Source organism: Rhinolophus hipposideros (genome assembly GCF_964194185.1).
Source record: "Rhinolophus hipposideros genome assembly, chromosome: 16".
NCBI classification, from domain to species: domain Eukaryota; kingdom Metazoa; phylum Chordata; class Mammalia; order Chiroptera; family Rhinolophidae; genus Rhinolophus; species Rhinolophus hipposideros.
Window position 1 is genome coordinate 23,300,370 of NC_138062.1, and position 12,870 is coordinate 23,313,239.

The 12,870-nt window shown below is 42.3% G+C and overlaps 1 protein-coding gene across 1 annotated transcript in view; it reads right to left on the minus strand.

Annotated features, from left to right (window-relative positions):
* Positions 1–12,870, minus strand: part of GATB (glutamyl-tRNA amidotransferase subunit B) — an 85,477-nt gene that overhangs the window by 31,187 nt on the left and 41,420 nt on the right. The window contains exons 6-9 of the mRNA XM_081076753.1: positions 12,655–12,768; positions 10,070–10,154; positions 9,322–9,366; positions 7,120–7,309 (exon numbers count right to left, since the gene is read on the minus strand). Of these exons, the coding sequence (XP_080932879.1) occupies positions 7,120–7,309; positions 9,322–9,366; positions 10,070–10,154; positions 12,655–12,768 (434 nt within the window). The remainder of the gene's footprint in view (positions 1–7,119; positions 7,310–9,321; positions 9,367–10,069; positions 10,155–12,654; positions 12,769–12,870) is intronic.

The window sequence follows — 12,870 nt, forward strand, 5'->3', positions numbered from 1 at the left end:
CAGCCTCTATGGAAAACAGTATCTCAGAAATCTGAAAATGGAACTACCTTATAACCCAGCAATTCCACTCTTATGTATCTATCCAGAGAAATCCATAACACTAATTTGAAAAAATATATGCACCCCTATGTTTATTGCAGTGCTATTCACAATAGCCAAGATGTGGAAACAACTGAAATGCCCATCAGTAGAAGACTGGATTAGGCTTTTACTACTTGAATAAATGTGGTACATTTATACAATGGAGTATTACTCAGCCATAAAAAAGACTGAAATCTTACGATTGCAACTATATGGATGGACCTAAAGAACATTATGCTAAGTGAAATAAGTCAGACGGAGAGAGACAAATACCATATGATCTCACTTATATGTGGAATCTAAAGAACTGAATAAATGAGCAAACTAAACAGAAATAGTCTCAGAAACATAGAGGGAAAACTGAGGGTTGGTAAATGGGAGGGGGTTGGGGAAAAGGGAGAAGGTGAGGGGATTAGAAAGCACAATCGGTAACCACAACATTGCCACAGGGATATGAAACACAGTTGGGGGAATATAATCAATAATGTTGTAAAGATTTTGTAGAGTGTCAGATGGGCATATGTCGTATTAGGGAGACCACCTCATGGTGGTAGATGCCTGACCACTGCAGTGCACACCTGAAGCTGAAGCTGAATAATACTTAATGTCAAATATAATTCGATATATATCTAGTCACAGGATGTGGAATACAGCATAGGGAATAGAGTCAGTGGAACTGTAACAGCTATATACGAGGTCAGAGGGGTGGTGGATTGGGGGAGGGGAGTTATCACTTTGTGAGGGGTATAAATGTCTAACTATTACATTGTTTTGTACACCTGAAACTAAAAGAAAAAAAAGATAAAAGAAAAATACAGGGATCTGTAGAATCTCTGAAATTGACCCAGAAAAACCAAGGACATACCCTTTAGTCTGTTTCGAGGAACATATAACTAGAGAGGTCTATAGTCCTATTTTGGTCTCCACAATTTGCATCCCTGGGACATGTTCCCATCAGAGCTTGGGAGTCCTTAAAATCTGAGCAACTCTGGTCCCAACAATTTCACTTGTGCTGTTTCCAGCAAAGCCTAATGTGAAAATGAGTGTACATTCTCTGAGCTGCATTAACTCTACGAGAGTTGTTGAGGAAAACCAATTTGAGAATAAGACTTGCCCTTGGATAATCCAAATCCAAATAACTCAGGTAATAAAAGTTGACAGCAGACAGGCATAATTAGATGACTCTATCGGCAAGAATGGGACACAAAAAGCATGCTGTCTAGAAACAATTCTGATTATAATCACATTTCAATCGATGTCCTTAAAAACACTGTTGTCCGATGGGTCCAACATGGAGGGAACCTGTGTCACTCAACACCAGCCTTCTGTTAACTGTCCTCAAAAGGAAATGGTTGTACAAACAGGAAATCAGGTTTCAGAATGGGTTAGGGGCAGAGCCCCTGAGAGTCCCCAAGGCTGGACACTCGGGACCTTTTAATCTTTCCTGCACTTTAACCCCAGTGGGCAGGTCCCTGAGGGGCTCTGGGCCCAGAGAGTCTTCATCTCCGAAGGGCCTTTTTCACTTACGTCTGAAATACATGAACTGTTGGTTTTACAGGAGTAGAGTTAGAAGATGCACTTTTTTAAATTCAATTTTACCAGAACAAAATATTGGTTATTTTTCCAGTGTACAGGCTAACATCCTTAAGCTGGCAAGCACGGGGTGATTATAAAACGAAGAATAAAATCTCTTTCGAAAGTGGCGTGGTGCTGAGCTATGGTGAGTGACGATGTTGACTAAGTAGATTTTCCTTCAGTAGCAGTTAGAGGGTGAGTACTTCGCTCCGCAGTCAGTCAGGGCGGTCTAAAACCAGTCAATATGGTTTCAGATGCTTTTCCAAACTATTAGCTTTAGAGCAGTGCTGCCAACGGGATATACAGATATTTATCAAGGGAAATTATTTTATAGGCAATTCATCCAGAAAGAAAACCAGGCCATTTCAAGCTTAATAAAGACCTAAAGCAAATCTCTTGGAAAAAAAAATCCATTTAACAACCATAGTCATGATATCTTTTCTGTTTCTTTTGTCCCTGGGAGACACCTTAACCTTTTCTATGATGTCAGAAACAAAGGATTATGACTTTAAATGGGGAATAACCAGCTGGGGGAAATGAAGTTGTTTAAAGACAACTATACATCTTGAAGTTGCAGACAAAGACAGACAGAAAAAATGGCAGCACAGGTCCCGGATCTGGATGGTGACCACCACGTCCTCCTAGAGCCTCACTGGGGCCATGCCGGACTTTTCTTAACATTCTGCCTTGCCTGGCTCTCAGTGTGTGAGCAGCATTTTCTTGGGGGGTCTACTTGGCTATATTTAGACATTTTTTGTTTAGACGCAGTGAAGATTCTGCTATCATCTCTGGGGTATGCAGCTCATCCCCTTCTTCTCTAAGCTGGGGAGAGCAACAACTCCAGCAGACTCTGCAAAGCCCTCTCAGCTCCTATGTGGCAGAGGCAAGATCTGGAATCAAGGGTATCTGTCTCTTAGTCAGTGTTTTAAGCCACTCCCCCGAGGTAGGGCTACCTCAGAGAGTGAAAAGCAACACAGAAAAGATCAAGTTCTTACATGGGACAGAGGACATCAGCACAGGGCACATGGCGAGTACAGCAGGCCCTCAAGAAATGCTTAGTGGGGGAAGCTATACCATTCCTCCACTGGAACCTCCTGTGACAGATGAGACTGAAATCTTCCGGCCTACTGACTTCACACGCGGCCAGTCCCCCTGTGACCTCATATCTGTTCCTTACCAGGTGCCTACCACGTGCCAAGTGGCACGACGTGAGGCACCAGGCGTAATCTTCCCACAAACCTCACACACTCTGCCCTATGTGGAGACCCGTCTCAGTAATTCAGTCTGAAGCAGCCAAGTACCCAAGGCATAAGCTTAAGAAACAAAATAAATAAAGGTGCAGAGAAGAGCTTACACTTCTTTTCTCGGACTTATATTTTCTACTTGGAAAATGGACATCATTTCTGTTTTTCTTTGGCATTGACTGATTTTCACTAAATTTAGTGGATAGCACTTTCCGTTTATTTATAAGGCAGTCTGGCATCTTAAAAACCAAGAAGCGTGGTCAGAAGTTTTAAATGAACTGATGTTCTGTGGCTCTGCTTCACAAAGCATTGGTGGGACTTGGAAAGCAGTAATTAATGTTAACAAAAGTAGAAACTGCACTTTCTCTATTAAGGAATCCAAGACAGCAAAGTAGTTTGGAAATGAAGAACCTGGCCCTGAAGTCAGCCTGGTCTGACCCTGGCTACCCCATAGGCTTCGGGAAGTTCCTTACTTAACGTCCTATACTCAACCGCAGAGGTTGTCTCCTCACTTGTAAAACGGGTAGAACAACACGCGCATGTGCCTCAGAGGGTGGTTGGAGGACAGATTAAACTGCAGAGCAGGCTGTGAGTGGGTGGCCTCTTTCTGTGCTGCTTAGGCAGCAAAGGACTACCATTTGTTTGCATTCACTGAGTCAGATGAGGCCAAGTTTAGAAAGCGATGCCCCAAAGACATCACTCTGGGATCGTTTGCTAAGAAAAATGCACATGCACATAATCTCGATCATTCTAATAATTACTCTTGGATACATCGACTCAGAGAAGGACTTGGAATGCCACTAGAATCTCTCATTTTCCTAATAGCTAGATCTCAGCTTCCACATTGCTATTCTTTAATCCTTACAAATGAGGTGCGACGTCAAGGCAATCTGACATAATAGAGAGAAGCAAGGTTGGCTAATTAGGTTGAAGTTTCAGGTGGGGCAAGACACTGTTTGAGGGGCCGGAGGAAGAAAAAAGTAATACAGGTTTCTGTTGGGAGGGGATTAGCAGGAGGGTTTAAGAGAGAAAATCAGAATGTAGATTGGATTGAATGAAACCAGTTTGGAAGATGAGTCAGAGAGACCACCTGACTGGCATCTGGTTGGGGTATGTGGCGTCGCTGAAGTGGCAATCCAGGTCTTTTCACCCAGAGTTCAGTGACACAGGCATCATTCCACTATTTGCTTGGTGTCAAAAGGGTGGTTTATGTGTGTGACCTTTGGAAACAGGGATGCTTTTATCAGGAACACTACTTCTCCCGGACTTTCCTGAGTACTGGTCATAGAAATGCCACGCACACGCTCATCCATCCTCTGGTCACTGAACAAATATTCACTGAGTGCCTACTATGTGCCAGACATCATGGTGAATGCTAAGATATAACACTAGCGCTCTCGGTGAATATCCAGCATATTAACAGTAAGTAATTCAGTGCTTACCACACAATAAAACAAGATAAACTAAAGACTCGAGTTAAATTCTGAAGTTACCACTTGTGGGGCAGGCATGTGCGTGGGGTGGGTATGTGCTGAATGCTTAATTTAATAAGCAATGAAAGGCACAGAGCATGGAGCTGACGCTCTGCAAAGCACACCTCCACCACTGCTATTTATTTAATGAATACTCCTGGGCACGCTTTAAATTGAAAGATGGTTCATTAAACTTGTGCATCTGCCCTTCTCAGCAATCTGTTGTGTTTCTGATGAAGGCAGGAAAAAATACGAACATATTTTCGGGTATGTTATGAGTAACTCAGCTTCCAATGATGACACAGTCATAAAGAGCTCAGGATGCCTAATTTCAGGAAAACAATTTGTCTGAATCATTCTCTTCCCATTCCTAGCGTGTTCTCTTATCACTCATCTTGGATATTTCAAGCACTAGCCCTCAAAAAAACAAAAACAAACCTAATCACCTAATTCATTATCTTCAGGCTACACAAATAGGCATATTTGTAAGGTATCAAAAAATGAGCCCCTTCAAAAATGGCTCAAAAATCACCTTCTTCTTGATGTTTCCCCCTTGTCCTAATCACGGCAATCACGACCTCCTCTGGGCCCCCCTCCTGCATTTTACATTCATCTACTGTAATCTGCCCCAGGGCTGGTCAGCTGTGGTGTCTGTTGTGTGTGTATATAAATTAGCTCTTTGAAAGCAAAGAAAACATCTCTTTTAAAAACAAAAAACAAAACAACCAAAACTTTGTCCCTGTCTCAGTACATGCTACATAGGAGATGCTAATAAAAGTATTGAACTGAATAGACCGAAGGCACGTCTCCTAAGGGGGGAAACATAAACTCACTCATTTGCCGCTCCTCAGCAAACGTTTATTCAGGGCCTCTCGGTTCTGGCACTGTCAGGACACATGAGTGGAGCCTGGGACACCAACACAAATGTGCCAATGTCCCTGCCCTCAGAGAACTTACGTGCAGCAGGTAAGAGAGGCAGATGCTCCCCCCACCACATGCTTGTCATCAGAGGCTGAGTGTGACAGTCCTACAGGGATGCTCTCTGACGGGAACATCTACTTTCAGACAGTGCCTCGAAGAGGAAAGGCCAGATTCTTGAGAGGAGATTCAGAAAATTCCTTTCATGTATCTTAAGAAAGATGATATACAAAAAGAACTTAACATTCTATTTGGTGCATGTATACTTCTCAGAAATCACAGTCTTGGGCAAAGAAATGGCCAAGAAACCCGGGTTCACTATCCACCACCTGCAACAGCGGCCTTTGTCCAGCTGGAAGAATGCCAAGTGGAGAGTGGAAGCTAATTCCTTTTGGCTGGGTGGCCTTGGTCCCTGTCCTCCGCTGCCCTGGAGAATCTGGCCGCTATGGCACAAAACGCAGGACTGGAATTTAGCACTTAGTATTTATTCTGGAGTTTATGTCAAGTGGGCTGGAAATTCAAGTGATCAAGATGGCGGGGAAGATGTGTAAGACCAAAACTTGGTTTTGTTACATCAACGTAGGAAAACCACCGGTTAAGAGGTATTCTGTGCGAGACGCTGACTGACTGACTCGTCCAGTCCCAGTTCTGGCTTTCGGCACTGCCGTTGTGCTCACTGTGCCGAGTAACGGGAAGAGGATGAACCGGTCCTTGCCTTCAAGGCGCTGAACAAGATACACTGATAAGTAATTAAAATACAGAGATGTAAGTGTCACAGAGGTAGGAATAAGCTATGCCGACAGCCCATAGGAGACAGTGATCAACTCTGCCTAAAGTATGAGGAAATAACTGATCATGCCTACTCATTCTTGGTAGGAAAAGGGGACTTTTCAGATGGAACTCTCTGGATCCTTCTCAAATTAGCTGATTTATAGACGATAAAGAGAAAAATCATTCATTCAACAAACATCTGATTGCCTACCTTGTACCAGAAAAGGCTGGGTTGCTGTCATTGAACTGTATAAATTTACATACAAACTTGTTGTACATCCTAACACCCTCATGTAGTCGTTGTTGGTCAATTAAAATGCAAAAATCCAGTTTCTATAGATTCTGCTGCTACAAAAAATCAGTGTGGCGATACCTAGTCCCTGAAGGATGGAGCAGCAAAACGTTCTACTTCCTCGCCAACAGACAAGGAGCAGACAACTGTGACAAAAAACGCTCCACTCACTGATGCCGGATTACTGTAATGTTACCATGACAAAGAAAGCTGCAAAGCCCCGAGCAGCTCTGAGAAAGATGGAACAATCCCTGTGCAGATCTCACTGGTGTCAGATTCTCTAATGCTCCCTTCAGATGCATTCTCAAGCCTAACAGGGCTGATACTTTGGGTCAGTGTTCAGTATTTTGTGTGGAATAAATATTTTCTTCCACAATTAGTAAAACAATTGGCTGGCTTTTGAGAACCTAACTTCCTGCCAGACCCCGTCATGGTTCAATACTGCTAGAAATCCTATACATGGATTTTCTTTTGTCCTGCAGACACATGGGAAAACACTCATCCATAACATTTAGACCATCTTCAAGAAGCCTCCACAAAGGCTGCGAGCAACCATTCATTTCTACACAGAAGAAATGAGATTCTGCTTCCGGTTTTATGAGGACCATTTACCAATAAGGGTAGTGAGCGAAGTTTATCACGCCTTGTTCTTTTCAAAAGCACCTATCGTACAACTGAGGCAATCTGCCTCCTCCACGCAGAGCCCACTGTACAGCGGTACCTCAGCTGCTGAGCTGGGTTTCCTGAGCCTCCAATTAATGCCTACCAGTAAGGTGAGGCTGTGTTCCGGCAGCATCCCATACTGCTGAATGAGCTTGTCCCGGGTCACGCTGGGGAGCTCAGGGAGCCGCTCCTGGATTTGGTCAATATTGATCACTTGCTGTGGGTCTGCACCGGCCGGCAGGGATGCTGAATCGTAGAGCAGCAGGGGAGGCAGGTTGGGTTCGGGAATAAACCTAGGCAGAAAGGAGACAGGGCCTGATTCTGAAGTATTTGGTTTACTAAGAAAGAAAGCTTATCATCGATAGAAAAGCTTCTGTGTTTAGAAGCCATGTTACTTGCAATCGTTTTCTAACATCTTACAATATCAACTCCCTCTGTTTCCTAGGAACTAGTCTTTGCTCAAGTGTAAACCACAGCTCTAAACACCAACCTGCTGCTCTCCAAGCTTACGAAGCAGCGACGAGTGAAAAAGGCACAACACAGGGCTCATGCCACACAGCGATGTATAATTGTGGATAAAGGTTTTATTCATAAAGATGCAGGCTGGAAAAAATAGGGCCAAACAAGAACCATTTACTTATTAGGGAGGAAGATGACTTCCCCCCATTTTTTTATTTCCACTATTTTTAGCAATATTTGTGTAATAAATGAAAAGTCAAAAAATAAGAAAAACATTCTTTCTTGAGAAGTAGAAGAAAGGAATGGATTTTGCCTAAATAAAATGTAGAAGCTAGTGGGGGAGGGAGGGATTGGGATGAATAGGTGGGGCACAGGGACATTCAGGGCAGGGAAACTATTCTATGACACTGTAATGGTGGATACATGTCCTTATATATTTGTCAAAGCCCGTAAAACGTACAACACAAACAGTGACCCCTAATGTAAACTCTGAACTTTAGTTAATAATACGGCATCAATTCCAGTTAATCAATTATAACAAACGTACCACACTATACACTAATGCAAGAGGTTATATAGGGAAACAAAAGGGGTACAGGGTATGTACCAAGGAATATACGGGAACTCTGTAATTCCCACTCGATTCAGCTGTAAACCTCAAGCTGCTCTAAAAAGTACAACTAATTTTCTTTTAATGTGGACGCTGTAGCACTGCATACAACCTTGTGAAACAAAGATGCCCTTTTTTCTGTTTTATTCTAGCATCTGTTGTTTTCTCTCTTTCTACTTGTCAAAGGGCTTATGTAGAAGCAGGATAATGCAGAACAAATGGTGGCACCAAGGTAATAGATTGGAAGTGTAAGCAACACGTCACCGTGACACCCAGTGTGTGCTATGAGTCAGTCTGACTTCTGAAGGTGAGCAGAACAAAAGGGAGACTTCCTGAATTCGTCTCCTACTCCAAGGGATTGAGCTGAAGCCACTTAGCGCGCTTGGTAAGAAAGCAGCAGCAGAAACAGAGTAGGGGGCAACCCTGGAGGACAAAGAAGTTCTTGGGAAGAACAGATTGGACCTAGAAGGTCAAAGTGATTAAAACAACCTCAACTTAGACACCATGAGAGGAGTCGCTGAGGTGGAGTTCATTCTAAGGGTTTATGCGCTGCTTCTTTCCCACCTGGCGATGCTATACTTACACTTTCCTGCACTGTGCAAAGGAAAGGTGGGCTAATCTCAACAACTTTGACGTGTACAACTTCCATCTCTGTGATCTGCTACACTCAATGGGGGAAAAAATGAAAGGCTCAATGTATCTTAAGCCTGTCCTTATTTGCTTTACTTCTGGATCTCGTATTAAATCCAACTTGTTTAACTTATCAATTACATAGCATCAGCTGAGGTTTGACGAGAAATGCCATAAATATATATATATATATATGTATATATATATATATGTACATATATATATATATATATATATATATATATTTTCATTTCTTCTCAAGGAACTTCACTGTGTTACCAAATATAAGAGTAAGCACATGCTGGGCCCACCCCCAAATGCCATCCTCTCGTTCAACTGTAACAACTCTCACACAGAGGTCAGTGAACAAGAGTCTTCCAACAGTTGAATCCATCCAAGAGGGCACCTCAAGGCTACCAAATCAGGAATATATTCTTTCTCTCAGTATACACTATAATAGGAAGCCTAGATTTTCCTCGTACATCAATAATAAGAAAAAGTGGTTCCTAAAAACTATCCAGGATCATTAGGTGTATCAGTAATTAGATTTGAAATATGCCCCTAACCCGAAATACATAATGTTATTTTGATAACAGAAGTAATCACCTGTAGTCTTGTTTTCCTTCTTTGTCTCTCATTGGCACAGTGCACCTATGACAGGTAAATGAAAAAACATTAAACATTGCATGCGACACTGGCTAGTACACATGCAGAGAGGGGATTCCCTACCAATAAGAGACATGGGCAAAGTCAAGCTTTCCATTCTGCCTTGGGAGACACTTTATGACTACATTAAAAAAAAACATTAAAAAAAGAGAAATGTTCAGAATGGTAATTTAAAAAAAAAAGAAATTGCTTTAATGTTTCCAGCTTTTAACCAGCTTTAACCCTAAGCTTTTGAGCTTTGCTCAATCTTCTGCTAAAAGTATAAAATCCTTAAAATTCTGAGTTAAGAAATTTGAATCAAAGGTATCTAAACAAAAAAAGGTAAGGTACCTCTACGACCAGCTGTAAACTTTCTCCTACCCCTAGCTTAAATTGGTAGAGCTTCAGTCTGATGGAATTTAATGAAGTAAAAATACTTGCCACAAAGCAGGTAACCTGGAAACGAGGAAAGGGCCAGGACCTAAAACTAAAGCACTATGTGTATATCTGGTTAAGTTGAAACCTATTACCAGCCCTACAGGGTGTATTATATCCTTGTAGGGTACAGTGTTTTCCTAGTTTTACTAATGAGAACACTGAAGTACAGAGAAGCTAAGTGCCTTCTTCGAGGTCACATGGCTGGTCTGTGGAGAGCCGAGACTGGAGCCCCACACAGCTGGACGCAAGACACTTGTCAATGCAAACTCACCCCAGCTTGTAATCGAACGTGCGAGTTTCATTCAGAATTTCACCTCCATTCTCAAGTTCATTGATTTGCCTCTGAATTTCATAGTCTAAGAAAAACAAAGTAATTTAGTATCATATGTTTAATTCCTTTCATCCAGTCAAGTAATAAATAGAAATCTTTTTCAATCTTTAAGTAAAAAAAAAAATCAAGAGGGTTATTTATAAGTCTTCCCTATTCAATGCTCCCAGCTTATCCACTTATTTCATGTTCTGTGGTTTCACTTATCTGCATTCAACCATGGTCTGAAAATATTCAATTTCCCCAACCGTAGACATTGACACTGTCTGCTCCTGACATTATCAAGGCTTGATGATCCAGGATCACCCGAGGCGGATGATCTCCCTTCTGACAGTATCGACAGAAGGTCATAGCAGCCGAATGCCACATCACAGTGCCTACTTCATTCACTCCACTTCATTTCAACACCTAGGCGTTTTATTATCTCACATCATCCCAAGAATAAGAAGGGGGAGTACAGTACAATAAGATTTCTGAGAGAGAGAGACACCACAACTGCATAACTTTTATTACAGTATATGGTTATAATTATTCTTTTTTATTATTAGTTATTGCTGTTAATCTCTTACTGGGCCTAATTTATAAATTAAACTTTATCGTAGGTATGCATATTTAGGAAAAAACAGTATTCATAGGGTTCGGTACTATCTGCAGTGTCAGACATCCATAGGAGGTCTTGGAACACATCCCCCCCGGATAAAGGGGGCTACTGTATACTGTATTTTCTTCTTGCTGCCATCATAGAATAATGGTGCTGGAAAGGGTCTGTTAGGAAGCTCCGTGCCCTCCCTTGTTGAGAGAACCTGGGTTCAGAGAGACTAAGTGACCCAGTACAGATTACACAGCTTGGCCGAAGGGCTGGGACCACTGCCCAGGCTGAGTGACACCAGATCTAGGACTGCTGCCTGCCAAGCGGTCTTATCCTGGGATCCACGGATGGGTTCCAAGGGGTATCATTTTGGTACCCCAAAAATGATATACAAAATGTGGGTGTGTATACATGTATATTTTTTGGAGAAAGGATTTTGATTTGCATTTTCAAAGAGATCTATGACCCCAAATGGTTAAGAACCACTGCTTCATGCAGTGCTCCCTCATCATCAAACAAGGCAGGCTGTGGTAATCAAAATGATTGCTAAGCTTCTTTATGGAAACAGCTTTGGCCTCCCTCTTAACTCCCCACCCTGCCATGAACCTCCTTCCCTTGCCCAAATCCCGACTCCTTTATCTCAGTTGTTAAGAAGCAGCAATACCAAACGTGTCAGTGCTTGCTTGTCATCTCTCCCACTCCCATGCACTCTGACTGACATGAGATGATGGCTAAAAGATCCAATGTAGGGAGCAAAATGGGGTGGAAACACTACGGGCTTGGACAAGAAAGCCGACAATAGTAAAGCTCTGGTCCGTCTAGTCTGAACACACCACAGGTAGAATTCTGTTTCAGACTGCTGCTCCAGAGGGTACTTCACAGGACATCAGGAGGTTAGGGACAGCCAAAAAACAGGCAGGGGTCTCCTTCATAACTCATATGGATTAGTCTACCTGAAATATGATTGCTTGTTTTTTGTTTTCTTTTGTTTTTGTAGGTTACCATCACCACCTCTTAGAATGAGTCCCAGGACAGTTACTACCTACAGAGTAAAGCAGAACTTTCTTCCATTGGTTCCAAGCTTCACAAAGTTGGGCTGTAAAGGGTATTCCCTGACCCAAACTTTCATGGCTTCAGAAACATGTATTGTGTCTCCTTTTAGAGATAGAAATATGTCTTCATATGGGAAGCCCACTCCTTCTTCTCCCTTAATGCGTCACTCCTGAAAATGTATGGACTCAGAGGGTCTTCACTGAGGCTGGTTGATCATTTCAGGTTTAGCATAATAGCAAGCTTTTAAACAAGACTAGAAAATCTTTTCTGAACTGTTTCTAGTACTTTTCCTGAGAAGACCTAAGACCCTACTGAACAGTTTGGCCACAGCAATGCAGTCAGCTATCGTGTTCTCTGTGCACTTTAAACTCCAGCCCCCTCTCTACCTTCTCTCTTCCTTGCAAGATACATATTTTTATTCTTCTGAAATGTCTTCCCCTCAAATTCTCAGTCATCACCCTTCTATGGGACCGCCCCAGACGTTTATCTTGCTCAACTGTTCTATTTTAATTATTACTATACATTTGTCAACACTGGAATACCCACAGCCTGTCTTGCAATAAGACCAACGTGATTACACAGGCACATGTAGTCTACTGGAAAAAATAGTAAAAAGCGGAAAAACACATTGATCATTTATGGCCAATCTAGAATGAACAAATACAGTTTTGTAAACTCAGGCTCAGACCCTGTTTCCGATGAGCTGCCAGCTTCCGCAGCCACGTGAATGAGCTGAGGCAGGACCAGCAGAAAACTACCTAATCCATACAGAACTGTGAAAACGGAAATGGTTACTACACAAGTCACTAAGATTTGGGGTGGCTTGTTACACAGCAGTAGATAACTTACACAAAGAGGAGCATTAGGAGTAAGAGCTGACATTTACCTATTGCTTTGGCCAAGAACCTGGCACTGTTGAGATTCTTCACTTCAGTTCGAACTCCCAAAGGCTCTCCAGGGTGATGCACAGATATATTGGCGTCCACTCTCAACTGACCCTCTGGAAGGAGAAAAAAGACAATTCTTTAGAAATTCTCTGAGTCAACATGGTGTTTTTAAGGAGAGAGTGTGTTCCGGCAAGCAATATCTAAGTGTACTTACT